We start from the raw sequence: 22,726 nt of genomic DNA, 5'->3' as shown, positions 1-22,726 counted from the left end.
TCGTCCCTTGGGCTCCAGCTGACCCCACTGGACTTTTCCTCCATTTTTAAAAAGTGTTCCCTTCATCTCAGGGCCATGAGACTTTTCCTAAATAATCCATCTAAACACGCACAAAAAATCTGGGCTTGATTTGGTTGTTCTAAAGGTGTGTACATTTTTTTTACCGTTTAAGTCCCTCGGGGGAGATTGACCCCACATTGAAAATGAATGGGAAAGTGTAAAAAATACTTTTTTTCCCACTTTTTTTGTCAAAAAAAATTATCTAAATCCAGTATAAATCTGAAAATTTCCACATTTATATCAAGATCTGGTCCTAGAGCATAAACACAAAGTAGAACGAACTTTCTATCTCATACACACACACGTACACACACGTACACACACACAAACACACACGTGTGTGACTGCAACAGAGAGTATTTTTATTGAAATTGGCAAATAAAATCAACAAAACTGGCATAAATCTGAAAGATTTTCATACATAAATGAAGTACTAATACTAGAGCACAAATGCAATATGGAACAAGCATGTTCACTCTCTCTCACACACACACACACACACACACACACACACACACACACAAACACAAACACAGGTGTCTGGAGCATTTTTTTGGATTTTGGCAATGAATGGGAAAATATAAAAAATGCTTTTTTTACTTTGTTTTAAAAAAAAAAATCAACTACATCCAGTATAAATCTGAAAAAGTCTACATTTATATCAAGATCTGGTCCTAGAGCATAAATACAAAGTGGAACGAACTTTCTGTCTCATACACACACGCACACACACACACAAACACACACACGTGTGTGACTGCAACAGAGCAAAATCAACAAAACTGGCATAACTCTGAAAAAATTTCATACATAAATGAAGGACAAATACTAGAGCACAAATGCAATATGGAACAATCATGAGAAAGAGAGGGAAAAGGGCAAATAAAAGAAAGATGAAAGGCAGCTTAACTTTTTTATAACTTCCCTATGGACCTCTAGTGGATAATGTGGTCATTGCACTTACTTTCTCTTTAACTATAATTCCTAAAGTTTTTCCACAAACCTACAGATGGCGGTATTCTATCCCTAACACAGAGCAATGTCCAAAAACTATTTATATTTATTTAAGATCATCATTCAAGTGACCCAATTTATGACATAGTTAAGTATTTGTGCAGTAAATAGGTAAAAAACTACCAAATACCCACAAAAACACAGCATAAATGTATAGTTGAGAAGTAAATAAAAAAAATGATATATAGTTTTCCATGTAAAAAATGTATATTTCCTTATGCAATCGCTCTGTAAAAGTTTGGGGTCTATCTGACCCCAAGGGACTCAAACGTAAAGCCTACTTGAGGGACGATTAAGGGCTAAACTTTAGTGTGTAATGTCGCTGTTTGAGCATAAACAACATCTGGGAAGATATGACGCTCAAAGTTCAAAGCAAAAGGAGATATAGTACGGACACAAGTACAATAGCACGTCATAAAACAAGATGACAACATAAGTCATAACCGTAATTAAACTAAACTACACCTGTTCTGTCTTCATGCAGCAGATATTCTCTGGCTCAACAGTTCTCACACCAGCGGTTTATAGATTATCATGAGCTAATATGCTAATCAATGAAGATAGTTAACTCATAAGTTCATCAACTGACCCTTCAGAAACGTCCTGTCTCATTCTACATGCTGTCTCTTCTTCTTGAGTCTCTCCATCATTGTCCGACTCCGGTTTGATCATAAAAGGCTGAACAGTTTCTGTCATTTTCAGTGTGTGTCTGCGTGAGGTAATCAGAGCTGCTGACATGAGCTCTTGAAGCTCCGCCCTCTTCCTGAAAGGGGCCTCATTTGCATTTAAAGAGACACACACAAAAACAGCGCATTTTTGCTCACCCTCAAAAAGTGAAAATGTTAACATGCTGTAAAAAATTATCTGAGGGGTATTATTGAGCTAAAACTTAACATACACACTGTGATGACATCAGACTTATTTTACATCTTGTAAAAATGGGCATTATAGTACATCTTTAAACTGTAATTTATTCCTGTGATCAAAGTATCATCATTACTCCAGTCTTCAGTGTCACATGATCCTTCACAAATCATTCTCATATGATGATTTGCTGCTCAAGAAACATGACAGTGACATAGAAAAAGTCATCTTACCAGTCGCTTGTTTTCTATCGAGTGCAACAGTTAGGTTTCGGAAGTAAAAATCCATACATTTTCTCAACATTTTGAACAATAACGTATAAACCTTTAAAGACAGCCTTACTGTGAGCTGCGAGGTTGTAAATCGATAGTATTTGCTTCTGTTGAAGCCGTTAGCCTGCATTATTTCAACTTAGTTTTAAAATAATAATGTTTAACAGTGGAATTTGTGGCGAAAAAACTACATTACCCATGATGCTGTGCAGAAAATACACCAATCAGAGAGTCGAAAAAAGCAACACACTCCAAAATGGCTCTTTAGCCCCGCCCACTCCCATTAAACACAGCAAATGACGTAATCAAGACGATCTCCCTACAATGTCAAAATACTGAAATATAAATGCATTGCATACACAAAAAAATTGGGCCATATAACACTAAAAGTGGTTCTTGGCTCATAATCGCAGCGGAATCACTTTTCATGCTATATAGCACCATATCTTTAAAGGTGCTCTACAGCACCTTTGTCAAATGGTGCTATGTACAACCCCAAATCAGAAAAAGTTGGGACAATATGGAAAACGCAAAAAAAAAAAAAAAGAAGTGATTTCTAAATTTACTTTGACTTGTATTTCATTGCAGACAATATGAACACAAAATATTTCATGTTTTGTCTGGTCAACTTCATGTCATTTGTAAATATGCATCCTTTCCTGTCATTCAGACCTGCAACACATTTCAAAAAAAGGTGGGACAGGAGCAATTTAGGGCTAGTAATGAGGTAAAATGGTTAAATAATGATGTGATTTGAAACAGGTGATGTCAACAGGTGATTGTAATTATGATTTGGTACAAAAGCAGCATCCAAGAAAGGGCTAATCCTTTAGGAGTAAAGATGGGCCGAGGATCGCCAGTTTGCCAACAAATACGTGAGAAAATTATTGAAATGTTTAAAAACAGTGTTCCTCAAAGAAAGATAGGAAGAGATTTGGATATTTCACATTCAACAGTGCATAACATAATTAAAAGATTCAAGGAATCTGGAGGAATTTCAGTGCGTAAAGGACAAGGGCGCAAGCCTTCTTTGGCTCGTAAAGAACCTTTAAAGGGGCTTAACAGGTTCTTTGTATGCTATATAGCACCTCAGTCATCCCAAAGAACCAGTGATTTGGTGCTATACAGCACATAAAGTGGTTCCCCTATGAGTGTATTTTGCAATAAACTTAACATATATTGTTTTCATACACATTTGTAAATTAGTTTTATATTTCAACGTTTGTAATTTGATTATGCTGTTCGCAAAGCATCATGGGATTGTAGTTCTTTCCCTCACTAAAGCCGTTAAGCTCACAGTCTTGTACCTTTGTCTTTTTGTCCGATTGTCATAGTTTGAGTTTGTAGTGTTGTGATTCAACTTGGTCAACGGCTTATAACGCTTTAACAATGACTACTTTAAAATCCCGATTGGAAAAATTAAATGAAGAAAAAAACCGGAACCAGCGCAACTGAAAAAAGGGGCGGGCACTAATGCACTTTATTTATGATAGCTCCGCCCACAATGGAATTCCATTGGTCCACACATAACAGCACATTCTCATTGGCTGTGAATTCAGTCTCTTTGCACAGTGAGAACCTTCAGTGAGAACAGAAAACGTGCATATCTAGTTAGGACATGGTGTCAGGATGAGGACGGGAAAAGAGTTTGACATCTCTGAATGAGTATAATATATAGAGAGTGCACACAGATGAACTCAATTATATCTGCGGCTAAAGGTGATTCAATACATTCATCATAATGTAAAAGATTGATAAAGTAAGTGTGTGAGCGCTGGGCTGACAAAAGGTCAGGTCGACTGGTGTATTAAATTTAGAAGGTTTAGCAGAGTGACATCAGTGTTAGACTGCGTTTTCATCACACCCCTGAAGGTTGTTAGAAAAGCACTCGCTCACACACACACACACGCACGCTTCAAAACATGAGGCTCAGACACCTCAAGGCTGTGTTAAAAAAGATCCGCTCTTCTCCTTCCCCACAGGACAAGCGACAGCCACAGAACAACACTGTAGAAGCTGCCTCTTTTAACAGAGCACCAGACAGAAACAGAGAGAGCCAGACGTCTCTGATGCCACTGAAGTCGACATGAAACGCTTTTCACAACCCTGGCGTAACACTGAGCGGAGCGGGATGTTCAATAAGACGAAGAATGTAGGGCAAAAGTTGATTCTATCCAATCAGGATTGACTGGATTGTGAAAAGTGAGCGTAATTCGCAGAAATCGAGATGGGTTGGGAAAGTAAGAAAGTTCGTTTCAAGGCCGGTGCAAGTTGTGATCATTTGATAACCAGGGCTTATTGACACCCAGCAAATGTGTGTGTGTGTATTTCAGCAGTGGTGTGTAACCCGGCTGAATTCGATACATAAGACATTTTTCAATTGTAGTCTTTTGAAAGGCATCTGAAATGATAATCTTAGTGCAATGTAGTGTTGTCAGAAATATAGATTTTTCGATACGGAAATATCTGAAGCGTTTCCAGTACTCATTTCCCACAGAATACACAACACCGCTCGCATCTCTGCGACAGCGAGACACACAAACCCGCCTCCACTCACTCGTTTCATTTGCTCCGGATGAATATTGTTGCTGTTACAGGGCTTGAATTTCGCCGTGGGATTGCACATAATTTTACTCATTCCTGCAGATTTTGTGCTCAAACACCCAGTGCGGCACATAAAGCCGCCTCTTAGGGCATTTTCACACCTGAAAGTCTGAACCGAAGTTCATGTTTTGATACATTTTATACATGGTTTGACATTGCAGTTATGCGACTGAAGAACTGTTCATGACACACTTGCGTCCTGTCGTCATCATTTATGTGGGCGGCATCTGGACATTGATTGGTTTGTAAACGGACGTGTGTCTGACGTCAGCGTCTTTGACAAGAATGAATGTTCTTGAACGGACGGACGTATATCGTTGCCACTACTGATCAGTGCGCATTGCTTGACTATTTTCTTTTCGTTACGAATGGTTTCTTTTAAAAGTGGACATTTCAAGCTTTATATACACATATTTCTCATGTCTGTGAGGCAGTAGCTGCTGAGTTTCGTTTTATTTGAGACGCGCTCCAGTTCATGTGCAAAGCATGTGATCGCTCCTGCGCTTGTCTGCTATAGACTATTTGCTTATTTATTAAATTCAGACAATTATCTGATTAAACGTTTATTAAAATTAAGATACAATTCATACAAAACGAAATTCACTTTAAAGAAAGGCTTTCTACAGAACAAAACTTAATGAAGTGCTCAAAATCATTCCTGACCTTCTGTCTTCTGAAAAATTGCGCATCTTTTCACTTTTCATAATCAATATAGCCTAAATGAAATTTAAAAATAACATTATAATATTATAAACAGGAACTTCCTGTAAATGCTCTGTAAGTCCGAACCAAACAGAAAATGCTTTCACACTAGAAATGAAGCGAACCTTTGTTCAGTTTGATCCGGACTGAGACTTCCTCTTTTCATCGGACCAAAATCCGTCCGTTTGGTCCAGATCGTGGTCTGGGGAGGTTTCACACCTGTCATTTTGATTCGGAGCAAACTGAAACGTCAGAAAATCCGGACCAAACAAGGTAGGAGTGAAAGGGCCCTTAGGGTGCTTTCACACCTGCCTCATTTAGTTCGGTTGAATCGTACTAGAATTGGTTTTCCCCTTTGGTGAGGTTCGTTTGCTCTGGAACCTTTGAACAGACCCAACTGCAAAAAGTACTGATCATTTTTGGACTAAACCAGCTGCCGTAGTCAGCTGCGCTGTGCATTATGTGATGAGGAAGTGTTTGTTGACAGTTTGCACTTTAGCATGGCAGTTCGTGGACAAAGTAGTTTTAATTTTTGTCATCATTTTCGTCAACAACCTTTTTTCACTGACGAAGACGAGACGATCACTAAATAAAAACTAGTGTTGGATGACAAAAACTATGACGAAAATCAACTGTCATTTTCGCCAACAAATAAAAACGAGCAATATTTCTCTCCCTCATCTGAACTTGAATGAGCTCCTGCAACTGCAACAGAGGCGCAGACATTTCAAAATAAGAGTCCCGGTGTATTTCCAGCTTGTTTATAATTAAAAGTCACGCATTATATATTCGTTTTTGGTTACACAATAAACTGTATTTAATTTAATACCCATTTAATTCATAGTCTGGAGGAAAGACCAGTATTTGACAAACATTGAATAAAGTATCAGGTTATAATAGTTCACTAAAATCATAAAAAAAAAATCTTCATTACTTGAAATTAAATAAATGTTAACTGAAATTAAAAGCTTTAACTTAACCTAACCTGATAAGGCCTACTAACTAAAACAGAAATACAAAGTTATAAAAACTATATAGATGTTTTTAAAAAACAAACAAAAAAGTGAATTGAGCTCCTTCGTGTATTTTTAATGTCAAAAACAAAATTATGTCAAAATGTCAGTCGGTTATGTAATGCTTAAATGCTTAATGTATTACAATTGAACTAAACTCATTAGATTTTAGGAGACTAAATCTAGACTAAAACTAAAAACACTTCAGGAGACTAAAATATGACTAAAACGAAATAAAAATTTGCTCTCAAAATGAACACTGTCTATGGCAGCCCATAGAACCGCTTGCGGGAAAGTTGTGAAATTTGGCTTACTCATAGAACACAGTCTGATCTGTCACCATAGCAAATCTGAAGTCTCTAACTCAATCCCTCTAGCGCCACCACCTGTTCAAAGTTGCACTCATGTTTATGCTACACTCTAAAAAACAAAGGTTCTATATAGCACCAAAAATGGTTCTTCGTCGTAATCATAGAGAAACCACTTTTGGTGCTATATAGCACCATATCTTAACATGTTCTGTATATGGTAGCGGTGCTATACCTTAGTCAAAGAACCGGTGAAGAACTTCTGAAGAACCGCTGAAGAACCACTGAAGCTGAAAATTGGTGCTATACAGCACTTAAAAAGGTTCCCCTATGATTACGAGCCAAGAACCATTTTTGGTGCCATATAGAAACTTTTTTTTAGAGTGTAATAACTTTTGAACCATAAGGGTTAGAAACAAAATTCCCCTTTCCTCTGATTTCTTGGCTCATGCCGATTCGACTGCATATTCGATAGCCGTTGCTCCAATTTTCCCGAATTTCCCGAAATTGAACCAGATCATCTTCAGACTATGCTGACAAAACGATATTAGATTCAAGACGATTAGTCAAACTGTTCTCGAATAACTCTCAAATGAATTTGACAAAGTGCCCACAAAAATGAAAATCAGGCTATATCTCTGCAACACTTTAGCATATTCTAACCAACCTTGGTGTGTGTTATGACAACCATGACCTGAGGCTTCCTGCAGCGTTGCGTCGCAGTGCCACCTAGTGGTCCAGAGATACAAATTTTAATTATAACTTCAGAATGCTTTGGCCAAAAATCACAAAACTGGTCTCTTTAAATCCGGGGAATCAGGCTGAGCATTAACATACCCAATTTTACCATATCAACAATTTTGGGCGTCGGCCATTTTGAATTTTGTCAAAAAAGTGCTATATTTTATGAACGAATTGGCGCATCATTACGAAACTACGGATGTGTCTTCGGCTCAAAAAGTTTCGGGGAAGATTCAATTTGATTATTGTCATAAAACTGGTTTTAATAGATTCCTTGGTTCATGCCAAGAACAAAGATCCCAATTTTACCATATTTGGCCAAACTTCCTGTTCGCCATTTTGATTTCTTTTACAAACGTACTTTTTCGAATTCCTCCTAAACCATTTGTCTGATTTTCACCAAAATCGAATCGCAGCATCTTCAGACCATGACAGCAAAACGTTATTAATTTCGCGTCAACAGACAAAACCGTTTTCATATACCGCAGCGGTGAAGTTGAGGCATGATGCCAAAATGACTACCCGACTACAGGGCTGTATCTCTGCAATGCTTTGACATAACGACGCCAAACTTTGCCTGTGTCATTGTCACCTCACTCTGACCACACCACATCAATTTCATAACTGCGTCACCTATTGGTCAAAAGTCATAAACCATTAAATCATATTATTAGTGACTGTATATATGATTTTTCAGCCATTTTGCCTAAAATCATCTTAAAATGCCTTTAATTGCTCATTGTTGCATTTGGTCTAACACTCCCAGACATGTTGGCATGTCTTATTGGCTTCTTTGCGCTTGGCCCCGGCAATGGCTGCTCGCAGGTATATTTTCACTGCTTATTGCACTTAAACAGTCAAACACACACACAATAATGTCAAAATGCTGGTCTTGACGAGTATTCAAACGCATGTGTAACAGTGTAATGGATCCGTGCGTCAGCTCTTAAAGTGACGGCAGCCTAATAAACCTGCTGACAAATTATGATATGTTATTAAAAATATCTGCAAAAGCTATGACAAATTTATCCAGCGATCTCATAACGCCGTGTTTAATTGACATCTGGGCAAGTGTGGACAGCCGTGCTAATCTACGGCTTTAACTACACTGAATCTCTAAAATAGCTAGTTAATTTCACATAATTACAAATAGACGGCAAGAATCGCATTGAATTAAAGGTGCAGTGTGTGAATTTTAGCGGCATCTAGTGGTGAGGTTGCATCACCCAAGGCTCATCCCTCCCTTTCAGAGCACATTGAGAAGCTACGGTGGCCGACACAGGACAAAAATGTTGTCATCGGAGAGAGCAGAGAGTAGCTAGCGCACTGTAGAGAAGTTTGTCCGTTTAGGGCTACTGTAGAAACATGGCGGCACAAAATGGCGACTTCACTGTAAGGAGACCCGCGGTGTGTGTAGATAGAAATGGCTCATTCTAAGGTAATAAAAACATAACGGTTCAGTATGTAAGGTCTTTATACAACACTGAAAACATGGTTATGTGTATTATATTGCATTTCTGTCAATAGATCCTCATAAATACTACACACTGCACCTTTAAATGTGATTTTTTTTGAAGTAATAAGACTTTTTTTTGTAAAATGTACCACTAAAATCTGCAACTTTGAAAGTGAAATGAATGAAAATGAAAAATTGTTGCCCTGGTAACTAGCTGAAATAAAATAAGCTTTGTTTTATTTAAAGTAATTAACTTTTTTCCAGTTAGTTTTCATAAAAAATACTTTATAAAAACACAAACTTTCTCCACTTGCAACACCCTTTCCCACTCAAGTCTCTGATGAGGCATCGCCTGTGTCTCCATGGTGACTGTCGGTGCTGATGTGAGTCGAGAGTGGCGTTCTGTCTATAAATAACTGGACAGACGTTCATCCTCCCATTAACTGGCCTGTCGATGAATCAGACAGTACATTACGATGGAGAAACTAATATTATTTTTCATCATGGATACTGCCATCATGTCAACAGGTCCTATATGACAGACAGAGGGATGGATGTGGTTTTTTTCACATAGATGTTCATCTTTTTATCAACATTTTGGACAAATGCTTTAGAGAGACGAAATTGAGTTTTCTGAGAAAGACTGTTATGATAGAAACACCTGAGTGACAAATAAAAGAGGAGAGCAGGAACGGTGTGTTTGATCCTGCAGAGAAACACCAGAGTATGTCATTCATAGAAAGACACAGAAAAAGGCAACGTTATAAACGTACATCAAAGAACCGACAGACAAACTGTTTGTGTGAGTGTGTGTGTGAGTGAGTGAGTGAGTGAGTGAGTGTGTGTTCGACTCCTTTGAAGATTAAACACTGACTACTGAAGTCTCTCTTTCACTCTCACTCAGAAAAACGTGGAAAAATGTGTTTATTATTGAACTTAAATCTTATGAAACCTGTCACGTTTCACCTCAAAATCAAAAGAAAAAGATGAAAATATATATTTTGTGTGAAGACAATATCTTCTATTGTAGCTTATTGTAAGATTTCTGCCATTTTGACAATATTTTAAAGAAAATTAAACAATAATGCAATGTCATGTCATTCAAAAACTACATTGTAATGCAATGCAACAACAAATATTATGCTATATTATATTGATGTACTAAAATAAAACTACACACACACACTCTATACACTCTACATATTTTGCACACTTTGTATATACACTCACCTAAAGGATTATTAGGAACACACACTAATACTGTGTTTGACCCCCTTTCGCCTTCAGAACTGCCTTAATTCTACGTGGCATTGATTCAACAAGGTGCTGAAAGCATTCTTTAGAAATGTTGGCCATATTGATAGGAGAGCATCTGCAGTTGATGGAGATTTGTGGGATGCACATCCAGGGCACGAAGCTCCCGTTCCACCACATCCCAAAGATGCTCTATTGGGTTGAGATCTGGAGACTGTGGCGGCCATTTTAGTTCAGTGAACTCATTGTCATGTTCAAGAAACCAATTTGAAATGATTGGAGCTTTGTGACGGTGCATTATCCTGCTGGAAGTAGCCATCAGAGGATGGGGACATGGTGCTCATAAAGGGATGGACATGGTCAGAAACAATGCTCAGGTCGGATGTGGCATTTAAACGATGCCCAATTGGCACTAAGGGGCCTAAAGTGTGCCAAGAAAACATCCCCCACACCATTACACCACCACCACCAGCCTGCACAGTGGTAACAAGGCATGATGGGTCCATGTTCTCATTCTGTTTACGCCAAATTCTGACTCTACCATCTGAATGTCTCAACAGAAATCGAGACTCATCAGACCAGGCAACATTTTTCCAGTCTTCAACTGTCCAATTTTGGTGAGCTTGTGCAAATTGTCGCCTCTTTTTCCTATTTGTAGTGGAGATGAGTGGTACCCGGTGGGGTCTTCTGCTGCTGTAGCCCATCCGCCTCAAGGTTGTGTGTGTTGTGGCTTCACAAATGCTTTGCTGCAGACCTCGGTTGTAACGAGTGCTTATTTCAGTCAAAGTTGCTCTTCTATCAGCTTGAATCAGTCGGCTCATTCTCCTCTGACCTCTAGCATCAACAAGGCATTTTCGCCCACAGGACTGCCGCATACTGGATGTTTTTCCCTTTTCACACCATTCTTTGTAAACCCTAGAAATGGTTGTGCGTGAAAATCCCAGTACCTGAGCAGATTGTGAAATACCCAGACCGGCCCGTTGAAGCAACTGCCATGTGATTGGTTGATTGGATAATTGCATTGATGAGAAATTGAACAGGTGTTCCTATGAATCCTTTAGGTGAGTGTATATTGAAGAAATATTTGCATTAGCAGTGACTTTATTAGTCTGGTTTATTTCTGATCATTTTGATTTGGCTAAGAGAGGTTCTGAATGGCTGGTAACTTAAAAATTGAGGAATTTCACGTCAAACCCTGTATGTATTTTGTTTGTCTTTTCTTCCTGTCCCTTACCATGTTTTCTCTTTGCACTCACCGTACGCCTCTCTTTCTTTCTTTGCAGTTTGTTCGCAGTATTCCCGAGGAGTCTTCGCGATATTCGGCCTGTACGACAAGCGCTCGGTGCACACGTTGACGTCGTTCTGCAGTGCGCTGCACATCTCTCTGGTGACGCCCAGCTTCCCTGCGGAGGGCGAGACTCAGTTCGTGCTGCAGCTGCGTCCGTCCATCCGCGGCGCCCTAATGAGCCTTCTCGACCATTACGACTGGAACCGATTCGTGTTCCTGTACGACACGGACAGAGGTGAGGAGCGTTAGAAACACATATTCATCTTACCATATCAAAGCAGGACTTATGGCTTTGTGTCAGCACTGAACTCATCAGTGGGCCGTACCATGATGGCAGTTGATTAGTTTCGAGTTGACCAGTGTTCATTTCGTTGACGAATAATTTGTGTCATAATTTTCGTTAACAACCTTTTTTCACTGACGAAAATGAAACGATAACTAAATAAAAACTTGTGTTGGATGACAAAAACTTTTTCGTCAACAAATAAAAACGAGACAAAAATGTTAGTGAGGGACGATTAGGGAAGAGATCCAGTCAGAACTGATGTCCTGAGTAACAGATGCACATTTGATATGAACTGATCTAACTGCTGGAAAACACGGCTCATCCCCAATCCAGCTCCAGAGCGACTCACAATCAATCAATAACACACATTTATGCCAGGCAATTGTTTATGAACTAATGCTGATGAATAATGACAATGTTTACTTAACGATGTTTATATAGTAATATGTTTTAGACGGTTGTAACAATACATATTTGATCTCCTCATCTGAACTTGAATGAGCTCCTGCAACTGCAACAGAGGCGCAGACATTTCAAAATAAGAGTCAATGTGAATTTCCAGCTTGTTTATCATTAAAAGTCACGCATTATATATTCGTTTTTGCTTACACAATAAACTGTATTTAATTTAATTCCCATTGAAATTATAGTCAGGAGGAAAGACCAGTATTTGAAACATATTCAATAAAGTATCACGGTTAAATAAAACCATTAAAAAATATTTTTTCATTACTTGAAATTAAATAAATGTTAACTGAAATTAAAAAATAAATAAACAAACTTATTTGAAGCTTTAGCTTAACCTGATATGGCCTACTGACTAAAACAGAAATACAAAGTTATAAAAACTATATAGATTTTTTTTAAAAACAAACAAAAAAGTGAATTGAGCTCTTTTGTGTATTTTTAATGTCAAAAACAAAATGATGTCAAAATGTCAGTTCAAGTGACAGTCGGTTATGTAATGCTTAAATGCACAATCTATTACAATTGAACTAAACCCATAAGATTTTAGTCGACTAAAACTAGACTAAAACTAAAAACAATTCAGGTGACTAAAATATGACTAAAACTAAATGGCATTTTAGTCAAAAGACTATGACTAAAACTAAATGAAAATATGCTCTCAAAATTAACACTGGAGTTGACAAAACCAAACCAATCAACTTTCTCTGATCCTGAGTTTATGCATAACTATAGAGCACAAGCATATGAAAGTGTGAACAGCCAAACACATGCTGTGAAACAGTGAACTTCTCTCGTGCAGAATATCAAGAGAAAAATATTAAGAATTTAACCCTTTCGCACGTACGATCACACCGGTGTGATCAATCTTGGCTGGTCCCTGGAGCCTACGATCACACCTTATTCTTCTCCCAGTTCACCGGGCACTTACTTTCATGTATTTCGGGAGAAGTTGATGAATTCACGTGTTGTAAACAGATCCGATTCTCTGAACTACGGCACACAAACTAAAATGGCGGCGCCTATCACGCATAAAGCTCAACTAACGCAATCGTTATAAAGGTGTTTATACCACTTGAATATCAGATATTTCATGCTATAGCTAACAAATTTGTGAATATTTTTAATGAATAGGAAACATTTTATAAAAGCAGATCATCAGCACTGTTGTGACTGCGGTAAGTCATGTGACAAGCAATGAAGCGTCACCATGGAAACAAAGTGATACGCCTTGAAAGACTCATGATGGGCGGGTCAGCCAGAATATTTTACATTTACATGTGAAAGTAACATCTATTATGTGAAATAGCTTATTCAGGACAGTACTAAATATAAATAACATGCAATCACTAGAGAATCACCAATTGCTGCTTACATTAATTGCCTGTTACAGTTTACATTCATGTTTAAATTAAATAAATTACATTAAAATTCAAAGTAATCACTTTGTAAATCTAAAATACTTTTCGGTTGTAGCTGTAATTTGATTACCACCCATTTAGAACTGTAATGAAATACAGTTATTCAAATTTTGGGTTTTAAATACGCAACTAAGTTACATGTAATTCGTTTCTCCCCAACCCTGGATGTTACATTCATGAGCATGATTCTGATTGATCACCAATGAATTATTGACTATAAATTAGCCAACGGTTTCTTTTAAATATTTTTGGGATCAACGCCAGATTGCCATTGTACGTATCGAAAACATAAATCTATAAAAGACAGACTGATAAACATATAAACAAATGAATACTAAAGCTACACAGTTATACCTACACAAATACACTCTTAAAAAAATGAAGGTTCTTTACTGGCATCGATGGTTCCATGAAGAACCTTTAATGTTTAGAGTTTTTAAATGTTCTTCAAACAAATCAATTTTTTTTATTTTAGAATGTTCACCGAAAGGTTATTTGAGGGACCCAAAATGGTTATTTTAGAATGTTCACTGAAAGGTTCTTCGAGGGACCAAAAATGGTTATTTTAAAATGTTCACTAAAAGGTTCTTCGAGGGACCAAAAATTGTTGTTTTAGAATATTCACTGAAAGGTTCTTTGAGGGACCAAAAATTGATGTTTTAGAATATTCACTGAAAGGTTCTTTGAGGGACCAAAAATTATTATTTTAGAATGTTCACTGAAAGGTTCTTTGAGGAACCACATTTTTTTATTTTAGAATGTTCACCGAAAGGTTCTTTTTGAGAGACCAAAATTTGTTATTTTAGAATGTTCACCGAAAGGTTCTTTGAGGAACCAAACATTTTTATTTTAGAATGTTCACTGAAAGGTTCTTTGAGGAACCAACATTTTTTATTTTAGAACGTTCACTGAAAGGTTCTTTGAGGAACCAAAAATTGTTATTTTAGAATGTTCACCAAAAGGTTCTATGAGGGAGCAAATTTTTTTATTTTAGAATGTTTACTGAAAGGTTCTTTGAGGAACCAAATTTTTTTATTTTAGAACGTCCACTGAAAGGTTCTTTGAGGAACCAAAATGTTTTATTTTAGAATGTTCACTGAAAGGTTCTTTGAGGAACCAAAAATGGTTATTTTAGTATGTTCACTGAAAGGTTCTTTGAGGAACCAAACATTTTTATTTTAGAATGTTCACTGAAAGGTTCTTTGAGGAACCAAAAAATGGTTATTTTAGAATGTTCACTGAAAGGTTCTTTGAGGAACCAACATTTTTTATTTTAGAACGTTCACTGAAAGGTTCTTTGAGGAACCAAACATTTTTATTTTAGAATGTTTACCAAAAGGTTCTTGGAGGAACCAAATTTTTTTATTTTAGAACGTTCACTGAAAGGTTCTTTGAGGAACCAAATATTTTTGTTTTAGAATGTTCACTGAAAGGTTCTTTGAGGAACCAAAATTTTTTATTTTAGAATGTTCACTGAAAGGTTGTTTGTGGAACCAAAAATTGTTATTTTAGAATGTTCACTGAAAGGTTCTTTCAGGAACCAAAATTTGTTATTTTAGAGTGTTCACTGAAAGGTTCTTTGAGGGACCAAAAATTGTTATTTGAGGGACCAACATTTTTTATTTTAGAATGTTCATTGAAAGGTTCTTTCAAAGGCTCTTTGAGGGACCAAAAATTGTTATTTTATAATGTTCACTGACAGGTTCTTTGAGGAACCAAAAATTTTTATTTTAGACTGTTCACTGAAAGGTTCTTTGAGGAACCAACATTTTTTATTTTAGTATGTTCACTGAAAGGTTCTTTGAGGAACCAAAAATGGTTATTTTAGTATGTTCACTGAAAGGTTCTTTGAGGAACCAAAAATGGTTATTTTAGTATGTTCACTGAAAGGTTCTTTGAGGAACCAAAACTTTTTATTTTAGAATGTTCACTGAAAGGTTCTTTGAGGAACCAAAAATGGTTATTTTAGAATGTTCGCTGAAAGGTTCTTTGAGGAACCAAAAATGGTTATTTTAGAATGTTCACTGAAAGGTTCTTTGAGGAACCAAAATTTGTTATTTTAGAGTGTTCACTGAAAGGTTCTTTGAGGGACCAAAAATTGTTATTTGTGGGACCAACATTTTTTATTTTAGAATTTTCATTGAAAGGTTCTTTGAGGGACCAAATTTTTTTATTTTAGAATGTTCACTGACAGGTTCTTTAAGGAACCAAAAATTGTTATTTTAGACTGTTCACTGAAAGGTTCTTTGAGGGACCAAAAATCGTTATTTGAGGGACCAACATTTTTTATTTTAGAATGTTCATTGAAAGGTTCTTTGAGGGACCAAAAATTGTTATTTTAGAATGTTCACTGACAGGTTCTTTGAGGAACCAAAAATTGTTATTTTAGACTGTTCACTGAAAGGTTCTTTGAGGAACCAACATTTTTTTATTTTAGTATGTTCACTGAAAGGTTCTTTGAGGAACCAAAAATTGTTATTTTAGAATGTTCACTGAAAGGTTCTTTGAGGAACCAAAAATGTTTATTTTAGAATGTTCACTGAAAGGTTCTTTTAGGGACCAAACATTTTTATTTTAGAATGTTCACTGAAAGATTCTTTAAGAAACCAAACTTTTTTATTTTAGAATGTTCACTGAAAGGTTCTTTGAGGAACCAAAAATGGTTATTTTAGAATGTTCACTGAAAGGTTCTTTGAGGAACCAAAAATGTTTATTTTAGAATGTTCACTGAAAGGTTCTTTTAGGGACCAAACATTTTTATTTTAGAATGTTCACTGAAAGGTTCTTTGAGGAACCAAAATTTGTTATTTTAGAGTGTTCACTGAAAGGTTCTTTGAGGGACCAAAAATTGTTATTTGAGGGACCAACATTTTTTATTTTAGAATGTTCATTGAAAGGTTCTTTGAGGGACCAAAAATTGTTATTTTAGAATGTTCACTGACAGGTTCTTTGAGGAACCAAAAATTGTTATTTTAGACTGTTCACTGAAAGGTTCTTTGAGGAACCAACATTTTTTTATTTTAGTATGTTCACTGAAAGGTTCTTTGAGGAACCAAAAATGGTTATTTTAGAATGTTCACTGAAAGGTTCTTTGAGGAACCAAAAATTGTTATTTTAGACTGTTCACTGAAAGGTTCTTTGAGGAACCAACATTTTTTTATTTTAGTATGTTCACTGAAAGGTTCTTTGAGGAACCAAAAATGGTTATTTTAGAATGTTCACTGAAAGGTTCTTTGAGGAACCAAAATTTGTTATTTTAGAGTGTTCACTGAAAGGTTCTTTGAGGGACCAAAAATTGTTATTTGAGGGACCAACATTTTTTATTTTAGAATGTTCATTGAAAGGTTCTTTGAGGGACCAAAAATTGTTATTTTAGAATGTTCACTGACAGGTTCTTTGAGGAACCAAAAATTGTTATTTTAGACTGTTCACTGAAAGGTTCTTTGAGGAACCAACATTTTTTTATTTTAGTATGTTCACTGAAAGGTTCTTTAAGAAACCAAACTTTTTTATTTTAGAATGTTCACTGAAAGGTTCTTTGAGGAACCAAAATTTGTTATTTTAGAATGTTCACTGAAAGGTTCTTTGAGGAACCAAAATTTGTTATTTTAGAATGTTCACTGAAAGGTTCTTTGAGGGACCAAAAATGGTTCTTTTATGTCAAGTTTTGGAACCTTTATTTTTAAGGGCGCACACACATTTGTATCTTGGCGGCCGTGTTGGAGGCACAGCTGCTGTCTAATTCTCTCGTCTGGCATCATGGGAGTCCTGGAGTGAGGCAAGACCTGTCTGTGTGTGTCAGGCAGGCTGCCTTTCAGAAAAGGAGAATTTCTTGATACTGTTTGCCAGGCTGCAGTTGGCTCTTATTCGGCCCATTTTAAGCCCAGCGTTCGGCCACTGAAGGCACGAGATCTCCTGCCTGCTGTCGGTCCGCTGGCGTGGAGGTCAGTGGAGCGTTAACTGCTCATCCTCGAGCCCAGAGCGGCGCGGGCCGCAAGCCAATCATTCAGTCATCCGTGATCTCCTGCTTAAAGGCGAGAAAGAGAAGCTAATGGATCTACTTGCATCCGCTCATCTTCATTTTCTTCATCTCCTGTCTCGATTAATAAGCGCTGAGGTTTTAATTTGATGGCAAGTCTTTCAATCCGAGTTGCCTATTGATTCGAGGAACAATGCAGCATGTTTTTCCAGTCCATTTTGCCTGTTTTTGTTGATTCCCTGAGGTTTATCTGGCTCGGAGACACTTGCGTTGACCTCACACGTCCGTTGGCAGATCTGCATTGCGGAAATATCCCCAGACCTGTCCGCTAAAATGTCTCTGATCGCTCTCTTGCGCACATGTGAAACGGCTAATCACAGGGGAACGTTCGGCTTGTCTGGAGATGTTAGCATCACTGGCAGCGGTGAAATGGAGTCAGTATGGCTGTGGAAAAAAGAAAACTCTTCATTTTGATTCTCATTGATAACATGAAGAAAAAAGACAGTTAAAATGAAATGATGCTTTATACATTACATTGCCACAAGTTTTGGGACTCCTGCCTTTACCAGCACATGACAACCCATTCTTAATCCGTAGGGTTTAATATGGAGTTGTTCCACCCTTTGCATCTCTAACAGCTTCAGCTCTTCTGGGAAGGCTTTCCTCAAGGTTTAGGAGTGTGTTTATGGGGATTCTTCTAGAAGCGAGTGTGTGAGGTCAGGCACTGATGTTGGACGAGAAGGCCTGGCTCTCAGTCTCCGCTCTAATTCATCCCAAAGCTGTTCTATCGGGTTGAGGCCAGTCCAGTTCCTCCACACCAAACTCGCTCATCATGTCTTTATGGAGACGCTTTGTGCACTGGTCAGTCATGCTGGGACAGGAAGGGACCGTCCACAAACTCTTCCCACAAAGTTGGGAGCATGAAATTGTCCAAAATGTCTTGGTGAAGCATTAAGAGTTCCTTTCACTGGAACTAAGGGCCCAACCCCACCCCATAATCCCCCCTCCACCAAACTTTACACTCGGCACAATGCAGTCAGGCAAGTCCCGTTCTCCAGTCAATGGGATTGCCAGACAGAGAAGCGTGATTGGTCTCTCCAGAGAACACATCTCACTGCTCTAGAGTCCAGTGGCGGCGCACTTTACCCCACAGCATCCCACGCTTTGCAGTGCACTTGGTGATGTAAGGCTTGGATGAGCAGCTCGGCCATGGAAACCCATCCCATGATGCTCCACACACTGTTCTTGAGCTCATCTGAAGGCCACAGGAGTTTGGAGGTCTCTACTGACTCTGCAGAAAGTTGGCGACTTCTGTGACCCTCAGCATGCGCTGACCCCGCTCTGTGATTTCACTTCGTCGCCGAGTTGCTGTTGTTCCCAATCGCTTCCACCTTGTTATAACACCACTAACAGATGAGCGTGGAATATTTAGTAGTGAGGAAATGTCCCGAATGGACTTATTGCTGTACCACGCTTGAGTTCTCTGAGCTCCTGAGAGCGGCCCATTCTCTCACTAATGTGTGTAGAAGCGTCTGCAGGCCTAGTGCTTGATTTACACACCTGTGGCCATGAAGTGATTGAACACCTGAACTCAGTGATTTAGAAGTGACTTAATGAATGGATCACTGAATCATTGATTCTCTCAAAAAAAGCTGGTTCATTTAGGAATGAAACATCCTCTGAGACACACAGCATTCCTGCTCTGCATCTTTAAATGACGTAAAGCTAAAAACATGGTAAAATTAGACCAAGTCTAGTCCTGGTTTTTCCTTACAAGTTCTCATAATATCAACCGACTTGTTCAATTACACAGAATATAGTCTCTCTCCTAATTCACAAAAACACTTCCTTCATCGTTGGTACGTTGCACCGTTTTTGAAGAACTCTTAAAAGTGTGCAATTTTCCTAGTCACTACATTCTTCACTATGGGTCACTACAGCCCCGTGTTGGCTAGTGGACGTCCTTTAATACATAACAATTCGCTTTATCAGACCATTAGAGCAGTGCTGGAATCCACTCGGCTTGCAAATGTTAACAGTTCAGCTAACATCTCCACCAGACGCCCAGAGTAACTGATAAAGCCATCGCTTCTGGCACGCTCTCTTCAGCCGAGAAACTGACCATCTGGCCATCTGGAATGGACATGTTAGCGATTGGTTCTGCGCGAGCCTAGTGGTTTGACACTTTGGCCAGTTTCTCACAACTGCCTTCCTTTATGAACACTGAGTGAAAGGCTAAACGTTTCCAACAATATGTATGCCACATACCTACAGTCAAACCCATTTCCTCACATCATCTCAGTTTATTCGCGGTAGTTTAGAAAATGGTAAATTAAACTGTGTCAGAACAAGTTCATCTGGATAATGTCAGATAACTTTGATAGAAAGGTGTGTAATGGATTGCACTCAACCAATCAGCTGTTAGATTTAACTACACAATTAGATAATACCAGTTTAGCTCAACCAATATCCAAGCAATTCTTCATTTAGTTCAGTGTGTGGTGTCAAAGGTCGCATTAGTGATTAACCCCTAGGAGTCTGAGGTGTTTTAGGGCCCTTTAGAAGTTTTGACATTTGTGTTTTTTTCAGTTGCTTATAAACACATTAATGGCAAAAGTGTAATTACACTGTATTCAGCACAAGCTGGGCTACCAGAATATGTGAGCAACATATATGTACATGCTTGTATTTTTGAGAGAAACATGTTTATGCAAGGTTTTTGAGAAAACAACAAATTGTTTTAAAATTAAGGCCTCAAAACACACAATAGATGTGTCCACAAGACTTTTGACTAATGGGTGTATTTGCCTAGAGTTTTTGCTTCAAACTGATGTGAGAATCATTGAGCCTACTCATTCACATAAAACAATACACTGATTTAAAATTTTTAGAAAAATTTGTTTTCTTCACAAAGCCAGTATGCGAGGAGGCGTGATAGCTAATGAATAATGATGAGTATCACCTGAGAGGACAAAAGAACACAATAACCCGCATAATGAGCTGCATAATGAATGAGCTTCAGGTAGACCAATGTGACAGAGCAACAGAACAAAGGACATATATTAAATATTATATATTGTACTAATCTAGTAAATGCATCTTGATTTAAGAATGTTTAAATATTTAGACTAGAAACAAGACAAAAATGACTAAGAGCATTTTTTATAATTTCTTTGTGCTTTTTTGTTTTTGAAAGTAGTCTCATGCTAAAAATAATTCTAATAAAAAATTAAAATTAAGATGCAATTTATACAAAATGAAATTCATTTTAAAGAAAGCAATTCACTTTCTACAAAACAAAACTCCAGAATCATTTCTGACAAACTTTGATATTAAATAAAAAAAATACCAATAGGCTATAATATTTAAACATCAATATGAAGAAAAATAAGTTTGACTGGTACTATATTTATAGCATCTGAGCAGATAAATATAAGCGAATAAAAGCTTTATTGATGTGACACTATAAGCTCTTTTACAATAAACACGTTATAATCTGTCCAAAACAAGCCAAATAAATCTTGTCTTGTGTGTATGACATTTAATGTAGTGGCAGGATTCATATTTAAACTGTCTTTTTGCGTTTAATAATCACAGATGCTAACAGAATAAACTTAGCCTACCTTACAATCAGCCCTGAATCCTTGAAACAGAACATGAACAGCTGAATTATTCCGCGTCTCAAAGCGATGTAGCTGAAGGAACGTTACGGCGCTTCACTAGATGTGTGTATGAGTTTCTACAGTCTATGGAGTTGATGTGTGGGCGTTGACGCGTGGATCGTCAGTATTTGAATCTCAAAGAAAAAACACTTAAAACACGGACAGGTCAAAGTGTCTGAATCATTTTGCACCCAAATGTTTATCAGTTTGACTGGTAGTCACTGTATGAAGAATGTTTGGGTGTAATATGTCACAGTTTACTGTATTTTGCTCGCCTCACTTTACATTATATCTGCTGTCTGAATCATGTTTGGTTTGCCTGCACATGCATGTTTAATCTGTGAGTGGCTCACTTCGACATAAAAATAAATGGTAACACTTAAAGCATTCATGTACAGTGCACTATAAAGATATTCATAATGTGCATAATGCATCATATCTATATATAAATGATTGTAATCAAATTTAAAATGCATTATAAAGTTTGCAAATTACATCTGAATTGGTTGTTTGTCACAGGTTTTAATGCATTATACTTTCTAACGGTGTGTTCAATGAAAATATGAGTATTATAACTGTGGTTATTATTATTCATGAGATGATACAATGCAATATAAAGTGCATTAATTATTGCATTAAAAGTACTTTTATAATGTATTATATATAAAGGCTATGAGTAAAGTGTTAAATAAAATTAAATAAATAAATAAAAATAGTTTGTGAGACCGCATTCAGTGTTAAACAGGAGTCATATAATAATAATAATTCAATAATATTGTACACTTAAAAAAGTTTTAATTACATATTTAAATATATATTTTTAAAAATGTATATTTTATAAACGTATGTTATAGAAAATATATACATTTACACACACACACACGTTGGGTTTTCATGTTTTATGGGGACTTTCCATAGGCGTAATGGTTTTTATACTGTATAAACTGTATATTCTATCCCCTTACACTAGCCCTGCCCCTAAACCTACCTATCACACACACACACACACACACACACACACACACACACACACACACACACACACACACACACACACACACACACACACACACACACACACACACACACACACACACACACACACATACACGTCTATATTACCAACAGGGGACCATCACTCCACACTGACCAAGAGGGGACCTGTGTTTCTAGTCATTTTGAAGAAACAAAACTTAGATACAAAATTTTGTTTTAAGGTCTTTTTTCATAATATAACTTCAAATAAGCATTTATTTTTTTTATTTTTAAACATGCCAAGAGGGGACCTGACCGATGTCTACCTATCCAACAGGGGACCTCCATAGCCTGCAATGGAG

General features: G+C 37.3%; 1 protein-coding gene across 2 annotated transcripts in view; it reads left to right on the top strand.

Moving 5' to 3' along the window:
• Positions 1 to 22,726, top strand: part of gria4a (glutamate receptor, ionotropic, AMPA 4a) — a 205,340-nt gene that overhangs the window by 31,793 nt on the left and 150,821 nt on the right. For both annotated transcript variants that reach the window (XM_079822838.1, XM_079822837.1), the window contains exon 3: positions 11,572 to 11,811. In XM_079822838.1, coding sequence (XP_079678964.1) covers positions 11,572 to 11,811 — 240 coding nt within the window. The remainder of the gene's footprint in view (positions 1 to 11,571; positions 11,812 to 22,726) is intronic.

This window comes from Gobio gobio (assembly GCF_949357685.1).
Source record: "Gobio gobio genome assembly, chromosome: 8".
NCBI lineage: Eukaryota > Metazoa > Chordata > Actinopteri > Cypriniformes > Gobionidae > Gobio > Gobio gobio.
Note: the sequence above shows the minus strand (reverse complement) of the source record. Positions and strands in the feature narration are given on the sequence as shown.